The 27,334-nt window shown below is 39.9% G+C and overlaps 1 protein-coding gene across 1 annotated transcript; it reads left to right on the top strand.

Annotated features, from left to right (window-relative positions):
* The first annotated feature begins 2,707 nt into the window (after positions 1–2,707).
* LOC100567316 (vomeronasal type-2 receptor 1) lies at positions 2,708–27,334 on the top strand. Its single transcript, XM_008106127.3, has 6 exons — positions 2,708–3,241; positions 14,659–14,950; positions 17,599–18,477; positions 22,964–23,191; positions 23,714–23,837; positions 24,833–27,334. The coding sequence occupies exons 1-6, from the start codon at positions 2,976–2,978 to the stop codon at positions 25,822–25,824; spliced, it is 2,781 nt and encodes a 926-aa protein (XP_008104334.2). The 5' UTR covers positions 2,708–2,975; the 3' UTR covers positions 25,825–27,334.

Genomic DNA, 27,334 nt, shown 5'->3' on the forward strand with positions numbered 1-27,334 from the left:
CAATTACTATTGCACCATAGTATAGTGCCATGGTGATTGAAGTAAAATCACATAGAATCGCTTAGTGCCATTGTTAAAGACACTTATTACCTTTTCATACGAGGCAGCCTTCCCCCCCACCATTTCGGCAGCAGGTGTGGCGAAATGGCAGGTGTGTGGGGTGACTCCGGCTCCCCATGCACTGCTCCAGCGCGGCAACGCTTTCCCCATCGTACAGGGGAAGCATCACTCATTGCAGCTGATGAGGAACCGAAAAATATGGATTTTTAGACATATATTGTATGCACATTAGAAGCAGTGAAATGTAGAAAAATCAAACTCTCTTTGTGTTAGATTTTAGGGATGCACAAGCTGACAGGACAGAGGGGAGAAGGGGGGCCTGTTTTCTATACATTCCAGTGTAAATTGGTTCCTAGTACAGCTTGACAGGCCAAGAGTGGCCTCTTGATGGATCTCTCTTGGGATCTGTGACTTGCTACAGGCTTTTTAGAGTGCTTAGATAGGAAAATGCTGATTGTGCATATTTATGCCCATATATGTAAGCATGTGAAGTCACGTACTAATGACGAGATGTATGTAGAAGCATGTTCTTTGTCTGAAAATGTATAAAAGGCAATGTCAACCCCTTGATCGGGGCTCTGGTTTGCTTTTTGTAAGAGATTCCACTTCCAGAGACTCAGCTGAAAATAATAAACCGGACTTTTTGGCCTTTCAAAGGATCTCTCTTGGTGTTATCTCTCCAGTCATCTACAACACAGCTAGCATGACACAGGAAGCCCCCAGTATTGTGGGGAAAGCATCTAGCAACGCTTTCATCCCAGTTGGGCATGGAGCCACAGCCGAAAGTTATGCAATGTTGTGTGATAGCTGCTATGGGGCGCCGTATCCAAAGAAGGCACTAAACATCCTAGGATACTTATTTTCTGCAATGTGATGAGGTCCCTAGAATTCTCCAGTGCATTCCTTCAAATTGCAGCATCACAGCTCTCCAACTGAGAAGTACCACATGTCACACGATTTCCATGTTGTATTATGGATTTACAGAAGGTGGAGCAAGCTTGTTTTGAGTTTCTTCAGAGATCAGAACACAAACTAATGAATTCAAATTACAAGAAAAGGTGTTCTCCCTAAACTAGGAAGAACTTCTTTACTGCAATAATTATTTAGCAGTGGACTATACTGCCTTGGATCCATCTACACTGTAGAATTAATGCAGTTCAAAACCACTTTAATTGCCATAGCGCAATACTATGGATTTGAGGGGGTTATAGTTTTACAAGACCATTAGCCTTTCCTACCAAATAGTGCTAGTGCCCCCCTAAAATTGCAAACCCCAAGACTCTATAGCAATAAGGTAAAAGTAAGGTTTCCCCTGATGTTAAGTCCAGTTGTGTCCGACTCTGGGGGTTGGTGCTCATCTCCATTTCTAAGCCGAAGAGCTGGCGTTGTCCGTAGACACCTCCAAGGTCATGTGGCCGGCATGACTGCATGGAACGCTGTTACCTTCCCGCCGGAGCGGTACCTATTGATCTACTCACATTTGCATATTTTAGAACTTCTAGGTTGGCAGAAGCTGGAGCTAATAGTGGGTGCTCACTCCGCTCCCAGGATTTGAACCTGGGACTTTTCAGTCTGCAAGTTCAGCAGCTTAGCTCTTTAACACACTGAGCCAGCGGAGGCTCCTCTATAGCAATAAGCCATGGCAATTCAAATGGGGGCAAACTGTATTCATCATATATTATAGATCAGGGGTCCCCAAACTAAGGCCCGGGGGCCGGATGTGGCCCTCCAAGGTCATTTACCTGGCCCCCGCCCTCATTTATAATATAATATTTTTATATCAGTTTAAATAATATAATATATTTTATATACATATGATATTGATAATAATATTATCATTTTATACAATATGATACTAACAATAATACCATATAATAATAATAATTATATGGTATATATTACATATAATATTACAGTATAGTGGTATAGTTCAATATAGTAATATATAATGCTAATATTGTGCTATGCTAATAATATAATATATTATATGTACATACAGCTGCTCTGAGTTCCCTTCGGGGTGAGAAGGGTGGGATATAAATGTAGTAAATAAATGTAGTAAATGAATAAATAAATAATTTTGGACTTAGGCTCGCCCAAAGTCTGAAATGTCTTGAAGACACACAACAACAACAATCCTAATTAACCTGACTATCTCATTGGCCAGAAGCAGGCCCACACTTCTTATTGAAATCCTGATAGGTTTATGTTGGTTAAAATTATTTTCATTTTTAAATATTGTATTGGTCTTTCATTGTTATTGTTGTTATTTTGCACTACAAATAAGATATGTGCAGTGTGCATAGGAATTTGTTCATTTTTTTTTTCCAAATGATAATTCGGCCCCTCAACAATCTGAAGGATTGTGGACCGGCCCTCTGCTTTAAAAGTTTGAGGACCCCTGTTATAGATATATCATAGATTCACCATATTGGGGAGGTGGTTTCTTTAAACAGATGGGTATCTTTCAGCATTATTTTAGTTGTATATTCCTGCATGGCAGAAGGTTGGACTAGGTGATCCTTGTAATCCCTTCCAACTCTTAGATTCTGATTGTATAGCATCAATGTAACAATGGATTACAATAGATCCAAAACACATAACATTGCTTGAATTTTAAATACATTAAAATACAAGGGTAGAGGGTCTTCCTGCCTGCCTGCCTGCCTGCCTTCTTTCTTTCCTTCCTGCCTTCCTTCCTTCATCAGAATAATCTTTGTTGTCTTTTTAATCCTATATCAGTGTCGTGTCTTTACAGCTGCACAGCAAGAGAAATTGACTTCTCTTTTTCCCTGAGGAATTCACCTGCTGTTTCACAGGCTGCCGAGTAATAAACAGACACAAGCTACATAAAAGCCTCTGGTCTTTTTTCCCTGAAACAGCAATTATTTCCTTTTGGCAGCTTGGAGTTAAAAATGGCCTTTGCAAAGTTGTGGATACTCATAGGATTATTTATCCATGCACTGGAATACGTACCCATTCAAGGTCAGGATGACAAAATGGATGGGGAGGCCGAAGAGGGTGAAGAGGAATGCCGACTGCTGGGGAAATTTAATTTACGGGGCTATGTAGAAGCTGAAGATGCCATACATGTGATAGGAGGGATGTTCCCAATTCATTTCAGGACCATACTGGAAGAAGATCCAACAAGCACACCACCAATGTCACCACTGTGTGAGGGGTAAGCAATTCTTATTTACAGCTTGACAACAGAATACACAGTGTAGGGTATTATTTGGCATGGGAAATAGTGGTTTCTGGCAAGAGGTACGAAGAAGATTTTCTGGACATCATATGTTGGAAAGAAACAACCACATTTCAGAGAGATAACAAAATTGCCACCCATGTGCATGGTGTGTCCAATAATTTCCTTTAACTCACTGCTTTCTATCAAATATGAATGAGTTTTGAAATAAACACCCATTAAGCAGTGTCAGTGTCAGTCAGGCAGCTTCCTTGACAAGTCCCCTTCAAAGCAAAGGACTGGTGTCAGTTCTGGAACCATACTTCTAATGATACTGTATTTCTTTACTGTTTCTGCCTGTTTGTCTGCCTGCTCAATTAGGAGAAACATTTTATGTTTCTACTATTTTTGTTCTTCCTGAGTTTAGCATAGCTAGTATTGCAGATTAAGTCACAATAAGTCCAATGCTGGACAGGCATGTTGGAGAGGATTATCTTCCTCTTTCTTTAGTAAATATGCCTAGTGATCTGTCTGTCTGTCTGTCTGTCATCTTTCTATATATGTAGGGATTCTTAGCCCCAACTGTGTTGCTGTGGATTAGTCTTCTCTTGAAAGAATACACCAAGACGACAGGGGCTGAAGATACCACACGTCTTTATTGTTCTGAATACAGTACAAGGGTCTAGCACTACGGCCCATCTATATAAGCCTAGCTATAATATCATAAATCAACCAAGAGTCCTGGGGCCTGGGGCTTGCCCTTTTCCACATTCCAGAGCCCACTTTCCCCCCACCTCAGGGCAATTGATTTTTATGGTGTGTCGTGTCCTCCCTTTTGGCCAATGGCCAGGTGGTCTATATCAGGAGGGCTGACAGTCAGATGACATGAGTGAAAGATCATGGCAATATATCTTATCAGTCTATCCATCCATCCACAATGATGTTATTGTGTGCCTTCAAGTCTTTTCGGCCTTATGGTGATCCTAAGGCAATCTATCACAGTGCTTTATTGAAAAGGTTTGTTGAATAGGAACTTTGCCTTTGCCTTCATTTGGAACCGAGAGAGGATGACTTGCACAAGGTAATCCTGTGGATTTCCATGGCTGAGTGGGGACTTGAACCCTGGTTTCCAGAATTGTAGTCCAACACTCACATCTCTGCACCATCCTGAAAAAGAGCATTTGCAATGACTCTTGTTCAATGCTATGGAATCATGAGGTTTGCTTTTTGGCGAGGCACCAGCACTCTTTGGCAAAGAAGGCTAAACACCTTGAAATCTACAACTCCCATAATTCCATGGCATTGAGCTATGACAGTTAAAATGGTGTTAAACTAAATTATTTCTACAATATAGATGTACCCTGAGAGAATGTGGCTTGCCCAAGGCCACCAACTGGGTTTCTATGGCAGAGTGGGAATTTGTTCACCACAAACCCATTACACTATGCTGGCTCTCATATTTTATTCATATCTTGTATTTTTACAAAGAACTGAGACTCAAGGCAGCTTGCAAGATTTTTAAAAGTACTGTACAATTAATATCGCAGGAAGCAAAAATATATGATTTTGCTTCAATTTTGCTTCAGATGATAAAATGGTGATCAGTCATCACTCTTTCTGATTTTGGGAAAAGTATATATTTCTTCTAGGGCCATGGTGGCACAGCAGGTTAAACTGCTAAGCTGCAAAACTTGCTCATCTGAGGGTCGGTGGTTTGAATCCACAGATGGGGTGAGCTCTCATTGTTAGCCCCAGCTTCTGCCAACCTAAAGTTTGAAAACATGCAAATGTGAGTAGATCAATAGGTACTGCTTTGGTGGGAAGCTAGCAGCGCTCCATGCTGTCATTCCAGCCACATGACCTAGGACGTGTCTATGGACAGTGCTGGCTCTTCGGCTTAGAAATGGAGATAAGTACCACCTCGCCTGAGTCAGACTCGACTAGACGTAATATCAAGGGGAAACCTTTACCTTTACCATATATGTATCTTCTAACTTACCCTTTCAGAGGGTGGAATGTGTATTCAGTTATTGTGAGAATTTTAATGAGTGTGTTTTTATATATGTTTGATCTAAGTTTTCTAAACGTTCAAAAGCAGGGTGTTATTATGGCTGTAGCTGATTTGCTATTATGTCACCACCTTTTTCCAGTGCTAGGAAGACAGCTTTCAAAAATCAAGCAAATATAAAGTAAAAGTAAAAAATGACAGCAAACGGACGGTTACATGTGAGTGGCAAGGAGAAGGTTGGCAAACTTGACAGGCTGGGAGAGGAAGGCTTGACATGAAAACTGTCCACACATTACAGACAAGAACAATCCCATATCTGCCTTCAGTTCTTGGGGACTGATGGAACTTTATTCTGACAGATAAAATGAATATCAGTTGTTGTTTTGAATAATGCCCCTGGAGTATATTTGGATATATTTAAAAAGCAAAGGGAACTAGATGGGACTATACTTTGTACAGTTCTCACTTTAGATATCTGACTTCAGTGCAGAATTAATGCAATTTGACCACACTTTAATTATAGTTTATATTTTGACAAGGATTTTATCCTTCTCTGCCAGAGTGCTGGTGCCTCACTAAACTACAACTCTGATGCCTTTTTGAGAATGCCCCAGTTTTTATCCACTTCACTAGCCAAGAACAGACATTTAGTATTCCTTATGAAACATCCCTGTTGTTACTCATACATTGCTGTTGTTGCTGCCTTCAGGTTTTTTCTGATTTATGGCAAGCATGAAGTGGTTTTTATAGTTGTTGATTTGGTCAAATTTTCTGGTATTTTTGCTACAAGCGTGTGATATGGTCTGATATGGGAGGAGGTCCATGAAAGTTGCACCATGAGATACTGCAATTGGTGACACCAACTCTAGTGACATCAGTGTGGCAGAGTCTCCTTCATTGAAGGTGTTAAGCAAACGCTGGATGGCCATCAGTCAGGAGTGCTTTGACTGGGTGTTCCTACATGGCAGGGGATGGAATGGATGGCCCTTGGGGTCTCTTCCAATTCTATTATTCTATTACTTCCCTGCAGTGTAGTTCAATTTAGTTTTGCAGTCTAAAAATGTGTTGTACAAAAAAAAAAGAGTTGGGTTTCCCACTGCTTACTTTCTTTTGAGGTAGATGCAATCAAAGTCTGATGTCCAACCTAAAAGATAAAATGGAAGGTTGCCTTCATGTTTGCTGGAGGTGATGACCATGCTTCCTCTAATGGAAAGGCCAATAGATCACAGGACTTGGGAAAGTTCTTTGCCCCCTTATACAGTTTTTCTTTCTCTCGAAGTGCTGAGTGCCCCAGGCAAATCACAGTGAGTTCAGTGTGGTTTAAATAACAACGGTGCACCTGGCACTAATGATGATAAAAATAAAATAAACTGCTGCCGTCTTGCTGGGAATCATATCTGGTGCTAGAAAGCATTTGCAAAAAGCGGTGAATTCATGCTGAATGCAAAACAGGGCATATATATACATACTGACTGATTACTTAGTATCGGTAGATGTAATAGATTTCTTTTTGCTTTCTGTAGGGATTTATTTGGTTCCTCAACAGCAGGAAAAGGATATTAAACAGTATATTGCCATTACTGCCAGAGAAACACACACACAGAGAAGTAGCTGCATTTTCCTGCTGCAGTATTGTGAATAATTCATAGGGAACTGTTTCTATATTTGAATTTTATTCTCTCTCATCCCCCATTCCCCAGCAAGTGGATGGGCTCATATTTATTTATTATCCCAAATTATTCACTACGATTGCACCGGAAATTATCCAAGATTATTCTCTTTCTGGGTGTTGGTATTTTCAAATGAATAGACCTGTTTGCCAATTCAAAAGTACATGTTTTTCTTTTGCTCCCTATTTGTATCAGTTGGCAATTCTGCTGACATGATCATCTAGTTTCCTGTAGATTTTTGTATGCCTTTGTCTCTAGGGGAGGTGCAGGGCTTGTTTCTGTAGTTGTTTTATTTTATTTTATTTTTAAAAATCCAGTGTCTCTTTTATCCAAGACAACATTCACAGAGTTTTGACACCAGCTGCAACATTCTCCTCAAGAAGTGACTTTATTTTTTATTTTTAAGATATATCAGAACAAAAAAGTAGCCTCTTCTCCCTTCTCTCCTTTAATTTTTTTTCAGAGTTATAATGAAACAGCACTTTTGCACCGTAACACAAAACACTAATTATAAAAATTATCCACAGAGGTGAAATTTTCTCCTTACAGCCATCTCAGGAAACCATACCTGCTTGCTTTTTGGAAAAATCTTATTGCAGAAAGTGGTACAAACTCCCCTGTTCAAAAACGAGCAGATGTTGAAGGGACAACAACCTGCAAAACCCACCAAAACTAAGAAACCATGGGCTCTTTGCTTTAAACTACAGTAGAGTCTCACTTATCCAACACTCACTTATCCAGCATTCTGGATTATCCAACGCATTTTTGTAGTCAATGTTTTCAATGCATTGTGATATTTTGGTGCTAAATTCATAAATACAGTAATTACTACATAGCGTTACTGCATATCGAACTACTTTTTCTGTCAAATTTGTTGGATAACATGATGTTTTGGTGCTTAACTTGTAAAATCATAACCTATTTTGATGTTTAATAGGCTTTTTTTAAATCTCTCCTTATTATCCAACATATTCGCTTATCCAACGTTCTGCTGGTCTGTTTATGTTGGATAAGTGAGACTCTAATGCAGGGGTCCCCAAACTTTTTAAACAGGGGGCCAGTTCGCAGTCCCTCAGACCATTGGAGGGCCGGACTATAGTTTTTTTTAAAAAAAATTATGAACAAATTCCTATGCACACTGCACATACCTTATTTGAAGTAAAAAAACAAAACGAGAACAAATACAGCTTTGATGATGATGATGATGATGATGATGATGATGATGATGATAATTAATAAAGAGGATTGGAAGAGACCCCTTGGGCTATGTAGTCCAACCCCCTTCTTCCTTTGTGCACCAAAAGCACAAGCAAAGCACCCCTGACAAATGACCACCCAGCCTCAATGTTGTTATTAATAATAATAATAATAATAATAATAATAATAATAATAATAATACATCACACAGTCCTAAACACTTGGAAAGTGTTTGACTTGTGATTTTGAGATACAAAATACAGCATATATATCTCATTTGCTGTGTTATATTGTGTCTTTGTGTCAATAATAATAATAATAATAAAGAGGGTTGGAAGAGACCCCTTGGACAATTTAGTCCAACCCCCTTCTGCCTTTGTGCACAAAAAGCACTAGCAAAGCACCCCTTAATAATTAATTATTAATGAATAATTAAAATACCATTATAAACAAACAAAGTTTTGGAAGGTGCGCACCAGGCAAGAGAGGAGGTGGGAAAGGCATGCGCCTATCACTCATCCATTGTACCACACGCACCTTCCTCAACAGAGAAGGGAGCTGCCACCGCGGGGGCCGGATAAATGGCCTTGATGGACCGCATGTGGCCCCCGGGCCTTAGTTTGGGGACCCCTGCTCTACTGTAACTTTGTTTCACTTCGAACCAAGTTAGGGGATACTCTGGAGTTTTCTGGAAATTCCAAATTATCCCATCGCTTTGAGTAGTCTGGACTACTGTATTGAATCAGGTTCAGCACAATCTGATGCCTGGCCTGATACCACCACCATTTCTCATTAGCTGACTGTCTATGGGTCTCATCGGAAAGGCCAGGGGAAGCGTCCTGCTTTGCCATGAAAAGAGTGGGGCAGCAGAGTGAATCCGTCACCTCACTTGAAGCTCCCTTGTGGTGATGCTTTCCCCATCACATGAAGGCCATGTTGCCCTGTTGGCGAGGCACCATACTGACTCCACTAGAGCCAGCACAACACAGGAAGCCTCCTGTGTTGTGGGGAAAGTGTCCAGTGACACTTTCACCCCAGTTAGTGGTGGGGCCTCCGCTGGACGTCACACCGCTGGAAGTTACATGACACCCTCGTCTGATGAGGTCCTATGTTCAGGAAGGGTTGTTTTTTTTAATGCAGCTGCTGTTTGTAGAATGCCATTTCCCAATGCAAGTTTTTTTTTTACATTGTTTACTGCAGACATATTGCTGGAACCCAACCCTGATTGTTTGAGATTTTCCAGACCTTCCTCCACCATCCCCTCTGTGCTGCTAAAAACACACCCAGCTAGACAGAGGTCAAGGAGGGAGGAGCATCTGGGCAGGCATAAAAATACTATGTATCCTATAAGATGGAGTCACAGCCTTAAAGTGGTGTCAAATTGTTCTAACTGTATTCCAAATTGCACAGCTCATAGTGTTTCATTTCAATTGCCAGTGGGTGACATTTGGTGATACATTGACAGAGCATGGCTTTCAATCTGGATCCTTGATAAAGGATCTGGGTTTTCTTATTGAACAATGTGACATTCTGTAGTTCAATTTGTGGCAAACTAAACTGACCACAGTATTTATTCTGCAGACTCAATTGATTTATTTTATGAAATACACAAATCATGTTGACCCTTCAGCCCTCTGGATCATGCTAGACTCCATCTCCCATCATCCTCAATCAGTATAGCTAATGGATAGAGATGATGTACCTCAATGACATCTGAAGAACCACACATTTCTCCTTCCCTTGCTCAGAACATGAAAGTAACTACTGTATTTACTAATAAACAGCTAGCTGTAAAAAGTTATAATGTATGAGTCTGTAATTGCTCTTAAAATTAACACCATGAAATGCTATGGAAAGCACAATGGAGAGTAATGGAAAAGTTCTAAGCAATATATGAGCAATGCTGAGTTCTTTTTAAAAACAGTGCAACAACCATCAACAACAAATTGCTATTTAAATAGCAAGTAATGGGCATGAATTACTTTTTAAAAGTGACTTTCTAAGTCTGCTCTGCTGCCGATCTTCCAAAAGCACATTTCAATTATGTTTCATGTTATGGAGAGCAAAAAATGAGGAGGATACAATAGATCTTGGTTATTTATCTTGTTAAGGCTGAGTATTTGCATGTGATGACTGCAGCAGTTCCCTCATTTCCTCATGCTATTAAAACCTGATTAGAAAACCTTTTGATGTGACATTTGACGTGCAATAAAAAAGCCTTATGCTTTCCTCCCTTTCTCTAGTGGTTGCAATTGAGAACGCTAAGGTTGGAAACAAAGCAAATCTCATTCTTTAATAAAATGTGCTGTTTCAAGAATTGGAATTAATACATATATCTTAAAAGCAAAACCCCTTCATTTATACATTTGCAAAGGGTTTAAACAAAGTGTGAGTATGTGCCAAAGGAGGAAGCAATCAATTGCTGTAACCCACATTTCCCAGTTTTGTTCAAGAATCTTGCCCTTGTTCAAGAATTTTTGCCCAGGTAAAAACAACCTCCTATAGCCTCTTTCCATGAATAATATTTGCAAGCAGAAATTATCCAGTCAGATTTCCTGCATTTGGGGAAATCACAGGGGTCAGCAGACTTGTTGTGCAATTGATGAGGCTCACCTTGGGAAAAGCACCTTCTAGTAAGTATAGCAAATTGATTTCCACCATTTTATAGATAAAAAATTGATATTTAAGGCCAGAATAACACATGCCTTTGTTACATCCTATTTGGATTACAGTAATCAGAGGCGGACCAACAGCTATGCAACCTGAAGCGGCCGCTTATGGTGCACACCAACAGGGGGCGCCGCATTCGAGGCACCCCCCAGGTGCCGCCTGCGGCCATGCCACCGCTGTTGCCCGCCGCCGCCATTGCCGCCTGGATTGTTTCACTCCCAATGCGGGCTCCGGAAGGCCTTGCGCGGGCTCCGGAAGGCCTAGCGCAGGGTCCAGAAGCCTGCATCAGGCCTTCCGGTGGGCTGGGCGGGCCTTCCGGAGCCCACGTCGGGCACTCCGGAGCCTTGTGCCAGCCTCCGAGGCCTGTGGCTGGCCCCCGTGGCCTTGCGCCGGCCTCTGCGGCCTCGCGCCTCTGAGGCCTCTGGCTGGCCTCTGAGGCCTCTGGCCGGCCTCCGCAGCCTGGCCTGCCTTTGCTTCCTCAAGGCCTAGACATGTTCCAGAACCCACCTATGGCAGCCATCCTCAGAGGTTGTGAGGTCTGTTGGAATCGAGGTAAGTGAGGTTACATATCTGGACCTCAATATATGCTTATGTTGTTATGTAATGTACTTGTTATTTTTATGATTGGAGTCCCTTTCTGGCTACTCACTGGAGAGAAGGATATTAGAGGCAAAGCTGAAGTATTTTGGCCACATCATGAAAAGACAGGAAAGCTTGGAAAAGATCACGATGCTGGGGAAAATGGAAGGAAAAATGAAGAGAGGCTGACCAAGGGCAAGATGGATGGACGGTATCCTTGAAGTGACTGGCTTGACCTTGAAGGAACTGGGGGCGGTGACGGCCGACAGGGTGCTCTGGCGTGGACTGGTCCATGAGGACACGAAGAGTCGAAGACAACTGAACGACTGAGCAGCAGCAGGCTTTTTCCTTAATCCCTCCTTATTATCCACCATTTTTGCTTATCACTTTTATTTTTCAGTGATTGGTTGGGGGGGGGGGGGCAAAATTCTGTTCACTTACACTGGAAAATTACCTTGGGCCTGCCCTGACAGTAATCCATTCAGAGTGGGGCTGCCTTTGAAAATGCTCAAAAACTTCAGTTGGTCCAAAGAGCTCCAGGCAGATTGTTAACTGTGCCTAGTTCCAGGGAGGACACAAATCCTTTGTTGTTCCTTTGTTTCAACATCCATAGCCTTTGTTAATGCTCAAAGCTTCCTCCTATCTTTAAGCTAGTATTTTTTTTTTACTGGCCTGCTTAATATCTGCAGTCTAGGAAATGCTAGTCTTCTCATCCAACCAACCTTAGTTTGACTTTGTCCTTTTTTCTCTCTGTTCTATACTCTTGGAATTTCCTCCGTGAACATTTGTAGATTGCTTCCTTTATTAAAAAAAGTTTTCCAAAGTTTTAAGATCTTACGTTTTATGATTATATGCATTGGTTAATTTGCTTTATATTATGCTGTGTTTTCTTTGTATTTCATCTGTATAATCTGTTTTATAGTTATATTGTATAGCTTGATATTTTATTATTTACATCTTCCCATTGTGTGTATATGTATAGTAAAGGTAAAGGTTTTCCCCTGACATTAAGTCTAGTAGTGTCCCTCGGGGGTTGGTGCTCATCTCAATTTCTAAGCCGAAGAGCTAGCGTTGTCCATAGATACCTCCAAGCTCATGTGGCTGGCATGACTGCATGGAGCACTGTTAACTTCCCGCCTAAGTAGGACCTATTGATCTACTCATATTTACATGTTTTCAAACTGCTAGGTTGGCAGAAGCTGGAGCTAACAGCAGGAGCTCACCTCGCTCTCCGGATTCGAACCACCAACTTTTCAGTCGGCAAGTTCAGCAGCTCAGCGGTTTAACCCACCTCGCCACTGTGTCTTTGGCAGGACTCACTGCTTTGGATTGTTTTACCAGTAAAACGCTTTGTAAATTGATTATGTATTTTAAATATGATGAAGGTGGTAGGGGTGCTGACGATGACTACAATAGCAACAGCTCCTGGTTGCTGGTCCATTTTTGGGCACAATTCAAAGAATTGATGATGACCTAGAAAACTATACATGACTTGGATCTAGGTTGTTTGAAGGATGTTGCCTTTTATAAACCCATTAGAGATCTTCTGAAGAAGTCCTTGGGCTCAGGGAACCAGAGTGTCCACCCATGGGGCCAAAACCTCAAATTTTGGGTGAGGGGATGGTCAAATTCCCTCCTGTGCCAAACCAGCATCAGCATGAGTAAGGGGATGGCCACCAGCCCTATGCCCTCCCTCACTCCCTTTCCTGACACTAAAAGTTTTGTAAAGACTCTTTACTGAGCCTTGGGACTTCTAGGGGCTTTGTTTTCCTTCTAAATAACACTACGGCATTTTCAAGAAGGGAGGGGGGATTGTCCTTGTACCAGTAGGTCAAAACTTTTTTGAGCTAACAGGCTTTTGTAAACTGACCAAGCTTGGGCTTTTAATCCTGTCTGGTGCTTTTTAAAGAGATTTGTACTTAGACTTTTAATGAATGTTAGTATGGGTAAAATGATGGATTTAAATACAGGTTTGTTTAAGAGATTTGGGGAAACTGGGGGATGCAAAAGGTAGCTTGGGAGACCATGGGGTGCATAGTTCTGATTCTAACATTATGGTTGAGTGTAGGGGCTATTACTACCCATTGAACAATTTCACAGTTAGCAATAGCGTAGCAAATCTGTTTCTTGGATCCTGAGTATATGTTTTCCATCTCTAAAAACATTTTTTTTTGCTTATGATTTACACCATGCATCATGAGAACTTGGGGTGGTGGTACTCTATCTTAATGGCTGTGGTTGTATCTTATAGAATCATAAACTTTGTAATTTGGGGAGGAACTGGAGCAAACTGGCTAAGAATTCTAAATGTTCCTCTCTAAACTACACTCTCAAGCTTTTATAACATGCTACTATGGCAGTACAGGTGGAATCATAGCACTATGCTTCTGTAAAAATTTTTGGTAACAAGCCTATTACATTGCAAATAGTGGCTTTCTCCTATAATATAGTGTGCTACATTTTTGTATATTGCATAATATATGTAACATATTATTCACAATAGGAGTAATGTGGGTTACAATCCACAAAAATGTGTACCCAACAAAGGTTCCACCAGACACTCATGTGTTTTTTCTCTCCTTAAATCATTACTTCTTTAATGTAACATAACATTCCATCTCTGCTGCGTGAAACAGTTCTATTGGTATGCCAGCAGTTCCAGGTGATTGATTTCTCCCACAGGCTTTGAGTCTAGCTTTCCCTTCACTTCCTAAAAATTTAGACATCTTCAAATGGTTCTTCCTTGAGTGAATTGGTCATCCTTTCATCTCTTTTATATAGTTTTTTTTGTGTATTGTTTCCATCTTTGACCTTTGCTTCTTGTTTGTGCTTAATTGTTTGATTATTTGTTTTATGTCATCCAATGAAGCTTTTCTTCCTTTTTGGCTGCTGATAGTATTTTTTCCCATTCTTCCCTCACAATGTTCCTAGCTTCATTTCAGGTATACTGCGAGTAAAGGATTTACCATTAATGCTCCTGTCCTTTTTGTATTTTCCCTGAATTCAGTTCTCTGTTTTTGATGCCATTTTCTTCCAAATATGTGTTTAGGACTGCACCTTTACATTCATCAGTCAGATATATATATATGGAAATAAAGATAGTGGTCCAACACTGAGAGAGAAAAACAACTTCCCTAGCTCTGCTTTTTCCTTCTGGTCCCACTTCCCTTGACACTGTTTTCTATATGGACACTTCCACGTGTGAACAATATGGATGAATATGCTGCTTTCAACTTTTTTATTTATCACCCTCACAAACAAGCCCTTTGCAAATCCTTTCTCCCCTGCAGGTTTAATTTCCGAGGTTACCGCTGGGTCAAGGCCATGATCCATGCCATTAATGATATTAACAAAAGAGATGACATTCTACCAAACATAACACTTGGTTACCAGATCTATGACACATGCTATACAATGTCCAAGACTGTTGAGAATTCTTTAGCTTTCCTTACTGGACAGAACGAAACAACCCCTGTCTTCCGATGCAGTTCTGGAGCTCCTCTAGCAGCAGTCGTTGGAGCTGGTGGATCGACCCTTTCCATTGCTTCTTCAAGAATCCTTGGGCTTTACTATTTCCCTCAGGTATCCAAAATCCTATAAAAATGCAATTTTAAGAACTGCAGATGACAGCTGACATCCTACATTGGATTGGCTCAGAGTAAATCACCACATATTAACTTAAGTTGATGTCAGTGTTGCACGTATGACTGCGCCATGGAATGCTCAATCAATGCACGACGGAATGTGCTTGTGCAATGGCATCATATTCCCATAATTTTGAATTTAATGTGGACAGCCTTCACTTTAAAAAATCCAACAATTTTTGTAAGGAACTTATGCATGTGTAAGATGCACAACAGATTCCATTTATTTGTCAAGACTGCAAAATAGGCTCATATTACTTGTCTATAGGTCAGCTAATAAACCAGTAACAACTCTATGTTACCTAGAATAAGCTACATTCCTTTTCTTGATTTTGAAAGAAAGAAAATAGTTTTGTATGGAAATCGCAAGGTATTACGAGGTTAAAGCGGGGTGACATTTGTTTGCTTTTTGTTTTATCTCCACAACTCACTTCCCAAAATAGCACATGTGCTAAGGCCACACTGGCAATTATGTGGCCTTCCAGAAGTTTTTGGACTGCAACTCCTGACATCCTTCACCACTGGATATGCTGGCTAGAGTGAATGGCCATGCAGTCTAGCAAAATCTGAAAGCCTCCATGATTCCTGAGCTAAGGGGAATGGGTTAGCCAATTCTGATCATCCAATATCATTCAGCTTGACCTTCAAGATGACCTGCTTTTTCCTAGGAATGAAGACTATATTCCAGCAGTTATGTATTTCATCTGTAAATCTGAGATACTCTTATAGATGGAGAAAGGAACACAAACGTTGCAATTTCCTCCTCTATATCGTTACTAAACAGAGGCTTTTGACAGCTTTAATCTGTAAAGAACAGCAGGAATAACCAGAAAACAGATCAGCATCTACAGTTGGCCCTCTACATTTGCAGTTTTAACTTCTGCAGATTTGATTAATGTTTTCTCTCTAAGAATCTCTACATCCTTCAGGGTGATTCTATGCATCCACCAGATGTTGACCATAGAGTTGCCCTGGAGAACCTAGAGATTCTTACAGAGAACACTTCTTCAGGAATCTTTAGGTCCTCCAGGGCAATTATTTGGTTCTGATGGAGGTTGATCATAGGAGAATCTAGAGATTTCTAAAAAGCATTCTCTCAGTGAAACAAAATAGTGGAATTTATATTTGAATTCCTCCACTTGCATGGGGATCCTGTGTCCCTAATCCCACTGAAAGTAGAGGGAGAACTCTACAGCTAAATCTCTGATTGATCTGCATCAAAGCTTTGGGGTTAAAAAAACTTATTTGAACTACAGCCCTATGAATCCCCCATGCACCATGATGCAGGGGGATTCTGGGAGAGTCATCCAAAAATATCTTCTGCAATCTCTGGCCTACAGTTGAGTGACAAAGATGTCATTTGTTTTTCAACACAGCAGTGCAAGTCAGTTTAGATATTATAATATAGTTTCTTAAGTGCAGTAATGGAGAAACATTTCCCATTGTAAGAGCTGTTCATACAGTTTCTTTAGCTTTTCTGAACTTCTGCTTTTTAAAGGCTTAAGCAGTCTGTCATCTGACATTCCTCCTGACATTCCCAGTCATGTTTCTATCCTTTCACCCACTAGCTCCCTCCTCCCTGTTCATAGGACGCTACATTTATACTAGGTCAGGCTATTTTGCTTTTTCTGGAAGTGTTTACTATGATTGGAGGTGTCCAGGATTTCAGGCAAAATATCATTTCCAGAGCTTGCCCCTGCAGATTTTTAGAAGTAGATGCCAGACATTGAATCTGGCTCCTTCTCGGTGTGATGCCACAACTATATTGGCTGGAAAATTCTGAGAAATGTATTCCAAAAAGTAACTTTTCCAAGGTTTGGCTCCTCCCTTTGGTCCCCCAAGAACACTTTCCCATTGCTTTTTTGCAGCCTGAAAAGAAGTCTATCAATGCCAGATAACTGAAGTCAGATTACAACAGGTTCTCTATGTCTGGAACTTTTCAGATGGATCATTTATTTTGTAATATAAATTTTTATTTACATACATTAACAACTTACAGTGAAACAGAACACAAAAAATGACCATTTTATAAACACATAACTCCGCCACCAAGGCCTGAACAAGTATCATTTCCTTTACCATAAAATGTACAAGTCAACCATTAAACAAATATCATATCCAAAATTCCTGACCAACAAGGTTGTATTGTTTTATCTTTTCACTCTCTAAAACATGTTTAATAAAAACTGACCAATATGAATCAAAATCTGATCTATTAGTTTCCCCTTGTACACCCTCATTTCCATTGATAGTTTATCATTTAAGGCTACATTCCATACCTTCCCATATCATGCTTCCAATGTGAGATTGCTTACTATCTTCCAATTCCTTGCAATTATAAGTCTCCCCACTGTGAGTAAAATAATCACCTATTCTTTCTTTTCCATTTCTAAATTCATCTTAGTGGCATCCATTAGTAATGCTAACCTAGTTCAGATGGATCATTAGACAATATCTCTCATCACCCAACTTTGGGGATGGCTAACAATGCTGAAGTGTACTAGGTTGAGGAAAGGTACCACATGAGATTAGAAATATTTGCCATAATACTATTTTTAAGAAATGGTATTTTCCTCCTATTTTTAGATCGGCTATGCTTCATCATCATTACTTCTCTCTGATAAATATCAGTTTCCTACCTACCTTCGCACCATCCCAAGTGATCAAGTGCAATCTGAAGGAATGGCAGACCTAGTTCACCATTTTGGTTGGAAATGGATTGGAACAATCGCAGCAGACGATGATTACGGCAAATATGGTGTCAAAGCGTTTAAAGAAAAGGTGGAAAATGCCTATACCTGCATTGCTTTCTCAGAAACAATCCCAAAAATATATTCCAGAGCCAAGATACTGACAGTTGTTGAGACTGTAAAACTGACAAATGCTACAGTGATTGTGGTTTATTCATCTGATATAGACTTTCATCCATTAATGGAAGAGCTAATAATCAGCAACATCAGTGCTAAAACCTGGATAGCAAGTGAGGCATGGATTACATCAGCCTTAATTGCTAGGCCAGAATATTTCCCACTTCTTGGTGGAACTATTGGTTTTGCAATAAAAAGGGGTGAAATACCAGGCCTTAAAGAATTTCTCCTTGACTTACACCCAAGTAAAAATCCGGATGATGACCTAGCAATTGAATTTTGGCAGACTGCTTTCAACTGTACTTGGCCCAACAGTAATGTCCCATATAATACAGACAACAGAAAAAATGTCACCGGCCATGAGAACATCACTGATTTTTCTTCAGATCAGTTGTGTACAGGAGAGGAAAATCTTGAAGATCTTAATAATACGTACTTGGATGTTTCACAACTTAGAATTACGTATAATGTCTATAAAGCTGTATTTGCTGTCGCTAATGCACTTGAATTGTTACGCCTCTGTAAGGAAAGTGGTGAAGCTGGACCATTTGAGCCAGGCAATACATGTGCCGGTATAGATGACTTTGAACCTTGGCAGGTATGTAGACATTTACAAATAATCATACATTTTATGCATTGTGAAATACAATTAGATTTGTAAAAGTCAACACAGCATGACCCTGAGGAAGCCTTGAGCATTTTTCAAATACTTCATATTATCTACCATGATGTTGTCCCTCTCTCCATCATGTTTTAGGTTATTTGTGATAGTCTCTAATATCTGACTCTGTATGTAATACAATAGTTAGGAGATCAAGCTATTGCTGTATCAGATCTTGACTTTTCCATTAATTGGTTGTGGCCTTTGAGATATTACTTATAATTTAGAGTCAATTGCTCATCTGTAGTATGGTAGGATGATGCAAGTGATGATATAAGACAATGTTGTTATCATAATCACTTTCATCATCCTAATACAAGTTGATTCTGTCTAATCCAGAAATCTGAAATGCAAGTACTTCAAAACCCGAAGGTTTTGCTGCCAGCTACACAATTTCTCCCTGAAGAGAAAGGGGGCTAGTCACACAATCAATGTTCTTCAGTGGTAATATGAAGTGGGGAAGACAACTTGGAAATGGACTATGAGGGTGAGTGCAGAGTGGCCCAATTGGCTGCCACCTGTATCTAGCTCAGAGAGAATGAAAAATATTCAAAAGTGGGGGAAGGAATTTTCCCATCCTTTCCTGGCTACTTACAAAAAGATTGTAAAGTGTGCTAGCAAACCAGGATGTCTTGTTTTTGCAGAGGTCTTTTCTCAGATTTCTGGCAGCGAAAGACCCACCACATCCCTCCTGGGATGGGATGTGGTGGGTACTAAATGTGTCATGAACCCCCTTTCTTCACATTCTCACATTCATTATGTATATGGAAATACAGATATTCCAAAATCTGAAAAAGTCTAAAATCCTCCCCCTCCCAAAACAAACAAACAAACAAAACAAAAAACAAAAAAAAACTTCTGATCTGAAAGATTTTGGATAAGGCAGACTCAGTCTGTATTACAGATGGAGATAATGGTCAGAAACTTGTTGATGTTTTATGATAATTTAGATCAGACGCATCTCATTGAAATTCACTTTTTGGGTCAGTGGAGTGGTTGGAATGCTTTATTGCATATGTTGTGGTGGGTTCAGGGGATGTAACTACACAAAGATAGCTTTAAATTCATGAACCGCAACATATCCCAATCTATGCACCCAGTCTGGCTGAGGTGGTTAAAAATCTAGAAATATGGACTGCCACTGTAGGTAGTGTCTTGTAGGTAGTGTCTTACTGTCTTGTTCTCGGAGTCCTGAATGCAAATGAAAGCCTGATAGTCCAGAGTACAAGCAACTTCATCAGACAGGGTGAAATCAGTGTCCTGGGACACTTTCACCCTATCTGGGGGATGGAGGTCGACGCCGGACATCACATGATGTCATGTGACTTCCCACATAGGCCCCACCCCAAACTGGGATGAAAGCATTGCTAGACACTTTCACCCAGCACAGGAGGCTTCCCGTGTTGTGCTGATTCCCATGTAGCCAGTGCGGGGCTGTGGCTACGTGGGAAAGGGGAAAGCATCTCATGAGGGAGCTGTGTGCAGGGCAACAGGCTGTGTTCCCCACTTTCCTCGCCAGATGCCAGGCAACGTGGGATGCTTTGCCTGGCCTTTCTGATAAGGTGAATCTCCTTATGCACAATTTCAGCCAAAATGTTTAATTTTTCACATGTGCATCCCAATCCTCTGATTTAAAAAACCTTCCCTAAGTTTGATCTCTTTTGGGATAAAATCACTCGAGACTTATTTGTATTTTGTAATATGTATGTTTCTTCACAGATACACATACTGCAAGTTAGTGTCTCAGTTCATAATTTAACATTTCAACCTGTGTTTCTTCACCAGAATTGACAGTTAGTAACCCCAAGATACATAGCACAGACACCAAGCGCGGCTCATGGGTGCTCTTCTGTTTCTGATCAGTTGATATCAAAAGTACCACTGTTTTCTACTTCTGCCCAACAAGGTTCTATACTTAGCATGCCCAGCTGGGAGGAGACAGAAGAGAAATTGTTTTTCCTGTATTCCTTTATTTGATTTGTCATCAATCCACTCCTTTGGGTTTCACTAAAATCTCCAGTTTGTCAAAATATATGATCCTGCGCTAGTCTTTTCCGTTTCTGACCGAATAGCTTAAATTCAGATAATATTTTGACTTTTGTATTTTAGCAATTAAAATTTGCAGCAGTGTCATTCTGGTTGCTAGCCCTTGTGACTCTAGAGTCGCTTGTCCTTCCATTAGTTCCGGGGTTTAATCCCAACTGCTGGTGGACGAGACACGATGGAGCTGTGTCTTCCTGGTGCCCCCTCTTCACTCTGTGGCCTCAAAAACATAATTACACTCTTCAAAAACATCTTCAGTAATTATTAAGGCCAGCTATTGAGGACTAACAGCCTAGCAGAGAAATTGTGTATTAAAAGACCCAGACAAGTCTGGAAATCCAGCTGACTTTGACCACTAAAATCACAAAAAACACAGAACTGGAAGACATCTAGCTCAGTCCCAGACCTATATTGGTATAAATGGCTGTCATAATAATCCTTTCTAGATTGGGCCGGGCTGTGGCGCAGCTGGCTAGTAACCAGCTGCAATAAATCACCACTGACCGAGAGGTCATGAGTTCGAAGCCCGGGTTGGGTTAAGCCCCCGACCATTAAATAGCCCGGCTTGCTGTTGACCTATGCAGCCCCGAAAGACAGTTGCATCTGTCAAGAAGGTAAATTTAGGTACGCTTTATGCGCGAGGCTAATTTAACTAATTTACAACATCATAAAACTGCCAGCAAAACACGAAGAAAGGAATGAGGAAGTACAGCCACTAGTGGACAGTGAAGCAACAGTTCCCCTGTGGCCGGAATTGTGAAGCTGGAAAAAAATGTTAAATGCCTCTGTGTCTGTCTATATATGTTGTTTGTCTGTTGGCATTGAAAGTTTGCCATATATGTGTTCACTGTAATCCGCCCTGAGTCCCCTTCGGGGTGAGAAGGGCGGAATATAAAAACTGTAAATAAATAAATAAATAGATAGATAGCTTAGTCCTGACTAATGACTATTGTTATGAAAAATTAAAGGGTCCACTCAACTGAACATACAATCCAAAAATACCAAACATTTGCTTAAAGTGTCAGTGATAGTCAGATTGAAGTATTTTCGGAGGGGAAATTTAACATTTTCTTTCCTTGTCATAGAATCATAGTCATGGTCCTCTGAAACTAATAATAATAATAATAATAAAACTTTATTTATACCCCGCCACCATCTCCCCGTGGGGACTCGGGGCGGCTTACATGGGGCAGAGGCCCAAACAACATAGAACAAAACATAGGTAACATAATACAAATCACACTATAAAAAGGTAAAACAGTAATACAATATATCAATTAAAACAAAAATACAGGATAAAAAATTGCATTTAAAACACATAAATGGTAAAATCGTAATAAAAACGGGATAGATTATTAAAAACCCTCTGGGGCTGATTAATTAATGACTGTATCTCCAAAGGCCTGCCGAAACTAGATAGACCCAGTCCAAAGGCATCCAGATCTCATGCTTCAGGACCTCATTTTTGACATCCTGCGCAGTGAGTCCCCTTGGGGAGAAAGGGCGGGTTAAAAAATAAAGTATTATTATTGTTGTTAGTGTTGTAGTTGTTGTTGTGAATAATTTCATTGATGATGATGATTGATTGATTGCTATGACTGGGAGAAACATTATTGAAATTATGAAACACCAGTGGAGAATTTCATCTCAACACAAATTTTCCCTCTTTGATGGATCATCATTCTGTATTTACATTAGTCTATTTCAATGTGTCCTCCCCTTTCCTTAAACTTCAGGATTATCTTGAATATGTGAGCTATTTTGGAAACATAAATGACAGATCTCATATATTCTATGAGGCTGTCAAGAGCATCCCAGGCCCATAGATTTTGTGGCCTAAGTTTGACACTTAGGGATTATGTCTGGAGGTATTATAGAGGGCAGAGCCTTGTGATTAAATATGATAAATAGGGTTGCAAGACCTGAACTCTGACAACTGAATGAGCTGTTATTATTTAAAACACATTTGAAGACCTATCTCTTTCATCAGGCCTACCCTGTCAGTTATAATCATTAATTTTAAACGGTTGTCTTAAGTTTAATCTTTGTTCTGTGTATTTTAATAATATATATTTGTGGAACTATATTTTAATATGTATATTTTATAGAATGTTTTAAGATGATTATGTGTTTTTAGTGATGTTGTTAACCTACCTTGAGTCATGAGAAGAAGCGGAAAAGAATTATTATTATTATTATTATTATTATTATTATTATTATTATTATTATTATTATTATTATTATTACACCAGCTAAGGTTTCTGGATTGTCTTTAAAGAAAACACGATGTTGATACCACTATAGTTATTTTGCATTGATATAAACCAGCATGTGAATACCTTTGATGTATTCATTCTTCCTTTTGTTTCCTGTTTCACAGCTCATGTATTACATGAAGAATTGTATGAAATTCACAGTTCTTGATGAGTTTGTGCACATAGATGAGAAGGGAGATGTGTACACCCCATACGACATTCTAAACTGGCAGAGGAATGAAACTGGTGAAATTAATTTCGTGAAAGTTGGAATATTTAATATGACTGGAGAAGGGAACAAAGAGTTTCGTGTAATTAATGAATCAATATTTTGGAACAATCCTTCTGAAGCAGTAAGTGAATTGTGTTGTCAATGGCTTTCATGGGTTGCTGTAAGTTTTTTTGGACTGTATGGCCATGTTCCAATAGCATTCCCTTCTGATGTTTCACCTGCATCTGTGTCTGGCATCTTCAGAGGTCTGTTGGAAATTAGGCCAGTGGAGTGTATATATATATATATCTGAAATGTCCAGGGTGGGAGTAAAAACCCTTGTATGTTTGAAGCAAGTGTGAATGTTGCCATTAGCAAGCTTGATTAGCATTGAGTAACCTTGCAGCTGTAAAGTCAATCAGTGAGGCTATCTGCATAGAAGTAGTGTGGCTGTTGTTTGCCTGGTTACTCAATGCTGAGAGCACATTCAGTTATTTCTGCTGCTTCACCTGCTTGCTCAGTGTTGTTTTCATGATAGTCTTTTTAGTACCATCTCCAAGACAGATGTACTGAAGAAGAGATTCTTATTTCATGGCAGGAAGAGTCATATTCAGGGTTTTTTTTTTTCTGTCTCTGAAGATAATGTCTTTTCTGTAACTTTCAGCATCCACATTCAACGTGTAATGATAATTGCCAGCCTGGTTATCGAAAGGGGATCCTTCAAGGGAAGCCTTCCTGCTGTTATGATTGCATACAGTGTGCCGAAGGCCAGATCAGTAGTATTACAGGTATGGATGGCTCTTAGCATTTTAGCCAATGGTGGTAGTAGAAAAAAGGTAAAACCATTTTATGGACTTTGTCCAGCCTCTGGTTAACCAAACGTTATGTATGAGGTTACACCTGAAGAATGCAGTCTACTGTAGCTGCAGTTTAGTTTCTCTTTTTGTTTATTTTTTTTTAGTTTTTATTCTATCTTACCCAAACCAGATACAGCAAATCATATTGTAAGACTACAGATGCAAGTCTTCACTAATTAATTTTAGCAATTTTCTAGCCACTGCAAGAAAGTTGCAATTCAGGACTTATTCTATGCAAAATTCACACGTGGTTGTTTTGAACAGAAAACAGCATTCTCTGTGCAAAAAATAGAGTAAGGGGGGTTAGTACAAACATCCATGTGTGAATGAAACCACAAATACGTGTTTCTGACCACTTTTGAATTCTCTGAAATATTTTCTCATTCTCCCACGAGACTTTGATGACTGTATTAACAACAATTATGAAACAAACAAGTGAATTTGCTGAGACTTTTGCTCCTTGGGAGCTGCTGCAATCTATATCTCCTCTTGAGGCTTAAAAGTATAAAAAAAATCACTTTTTTGAAAACTGGCAGGATTAGGAAGTCTAAAACTGAGGAGTGGGTGGGTGGAATACATCTTATTTTACAAGAAACAATGCTTCCTAGACTGTAAATTTCAATTTAACATTTTAATTAATATTTTAATTTATTTGTGAAATTCTGGTGATGGATGTCTTATTCCTCCCAAATGGGTGAAGGTTGTGTGTGGTGGCTAACCATCACATCATACCCTCAATAGGCCACCCTTGCTATAGCCAACAATATTTATTATAAACCTATTCCAAAGCCCCTTCTATTTGTTTGTAATACATTCTAAGACTGAATGATTCCATCATTGAAAACAAATGCCAAAGCTGAACTCTCAGACAAATTAATCCACTATACCATTTTTAAAATAAGCAATTCTGGTTGTTTTCTTTCCAGATGCAAGAGAATGTACAGCATGTCCAGAAGATCATTGGTCCAATGAGCAGAGAAGTAAATGTGTGCTTAAAGAGGTGGAATTCTTAGCTTATGGAGAAGCTTTAGGAATGACATTGATTGCTCTGTCTATATTTGGTGTTTTTGTTGTCTTGGCTGTGACTGGTGTCTATATCAAGCACAGAGCCACGCCTCTTGTGAGAGCAAATGACCGAGACCTGAGCTTCCTCATTCAATATTCTCTTATTGTCACCTTATTGACTTCCATCCTTTTTATTGGTAAGCCAGAAGACTGGTCATGCCAGTCCCGTCAAGTGACCCTCGCCCTGGGTTTTTCCCTTTGCCTGTCCTGTGTCTTAGGGAAGACTGTAATGCTTTTCCTGACTCACTTGGCCAAAAATTCAAAAGTTGCTGAGAAAGCCCGAATGTCCTTCAAGCCAATTTTCCAAAAAATTATTGTCCTTCTCTCCGTACTGACTGAAGTTGGTATCTGCACTGCATACCTCATACTGGAGCCTCCCCGTATGTATAAAAACACTCAGTTCACGACTCTGAAAATCATCTTTGAATGTGATGAAGGTTCCATCGTGTACCTGTGTGTTATGTTTGGCTTTGATGTGTTCCTTGCCATCTTATGTTTCCTCACTGCCATTGTCTCTCGAAAGCTTCCAAATAACTTTAATGAGGCCAAGTTTGTCACCTTTGGAATGTTGGTCTTCTTCATTGTCTGGATATCATTTGTTCCTGCTTATCTAAGCACAAGAGGGAAGTTCAAAGTGGCTGTGGAAATATTTGCAATTCTGGCCTCCAGCTTTGGCTTGCTAGGGTGTATATTTGTGCCGAAATGTTACATTATTTTATTGAAACCAGCAAGAAACACTGAAGAAATTGTTGGTGGCAGAGCAACCACTAATGATAAGAGCGCACCACCAACTTCAGCATCTAGCACTAGTGAAGTTAACAACACAACTATTTCTACTGTTCTTGAGGATTAAGCTTCCTTAGCTCTTGTCTCTCACAGTTCTCCTAAAGTTCCTACTTCACTTTGAGAAAAAAACAGATGCCTGTTCCCTAACAAAATTGCATTTTCTGCTTCTTACAGAATAGAGCAGATAAAGCATGCCCAATGTTTGATGACAATATAACATGGGACACTTTTTGAGAAACTTGGCATTTTCATGACATGTTGACCTCAACTGAACCTCACACAAGCAGAAAAGAAGTTGCACTTGTATAAGAAAGGAGGTGGGAATGGATAACCATGACCTCTCCTTCCTCTCACCAGCAGCCAGTGTGCTACATCAATCTTTTTCTGGGGCATTCTGTGACCCCCTAGGAATGCTTTTTCAAAGCACTCTTCAAAGGGGTAGATGGAAGGAAAAGTCAGGAATCCCCATTTCATGAGCAAAAGTTCTTTTAATAGGATCCTGCCCTATTGTTGTGCATATAATATTCTGAAATAAGGGTGGACAACATCTGTGGAATCTGAGACCATTCACTCTCTTGAATTCTAGAAGTTGCCGTATTTATGTTGAAATTCAGCAGTGCAGTAGCAGAAAAACACTGGGGATGCTGCACTTCCATTTTAAAACAACGCATGTGAGGAACATGCAACTTTGTTCATGCCCCTGTAATGGTCCCAGAAGAGCAAATTTAATTGAAAACAAAGTGTATGCTCTCTCTTAGATCACATTTCTTTTAAGCAAAAGTATATGTGTGTGTCTTTGGGGGGAAATGCTTTGTTGCTGGATCAAATTAAGGAACATTCATGAGGTTGATGATGTGGGTACACCCAACCCTTGGACTTTGTGTTGCTCACTCCACTTTAAAACAATATAACCAGTAAGACATCCTATTGGTTAGTGATAAATGCATAGCCTAGACCAGGTCACACACTCATGATTGTTTCGTAATCATAATCTTCACAAAGCCCCATATACTGTGTTGATTGAGAAGCAGCTGACTGACAGTCCCGCCTTGCTCCTGTGAGTGATCTCTAGTGGGAAGTAAAATTTTGGCAAAGAACTTTCTTTCAGTCTGTTGTACTGGAGATTGCTCACTGTAGGAGATGGGATTGGCAATTGGCTGCTTCATGATTGACAAGTAAACAGACCCCTGTCAAGTTCAGTAGATGCTGGGTTGCTGTGAGTTTTTTGGGCTGTATGGCCATGTTCCAGGCCCAAACAACTCACAGCAACCCAGTGATTCCGGCTATGAAAGCCTTCGATACTGGCTGGTAAACATGGGAATTGGGGAAATTGGACAGGATTCAGTGGGAAGCAGCATAACTGCAGTGCGTACATTTTCATAACTCCCTGACAGGATTCAAGTGAAACATTTCAACATAATGGCATCTAATTTTCATGGCATTGCCTGCAATATTTTCCAATAAAATGAATTATTTACGGTTGCTTCATGTATTGTGCTTTGTTAATGAGATGCTTAACTGCTTTTCTGTTGATGCTTTATTAATAATTGCTTGAATAAATTGGGATTATTCTGTAA

The sequence above is a fragment of the Anolis carolinensis genome, chromosome 3, assembly GCF_035594765.1.
Source record: "Anolis carolinensis isolate JA03-04 chromosome 3, rAnoCar3.1.pri, whole genome shotgun sequence".
NCBI classification, from domain to species: Eukaryota; Metazoa; Chordata; class Lepidosauria; order Squamata; family Dactyloidae; genus Anolis; species Anolis carolinensis.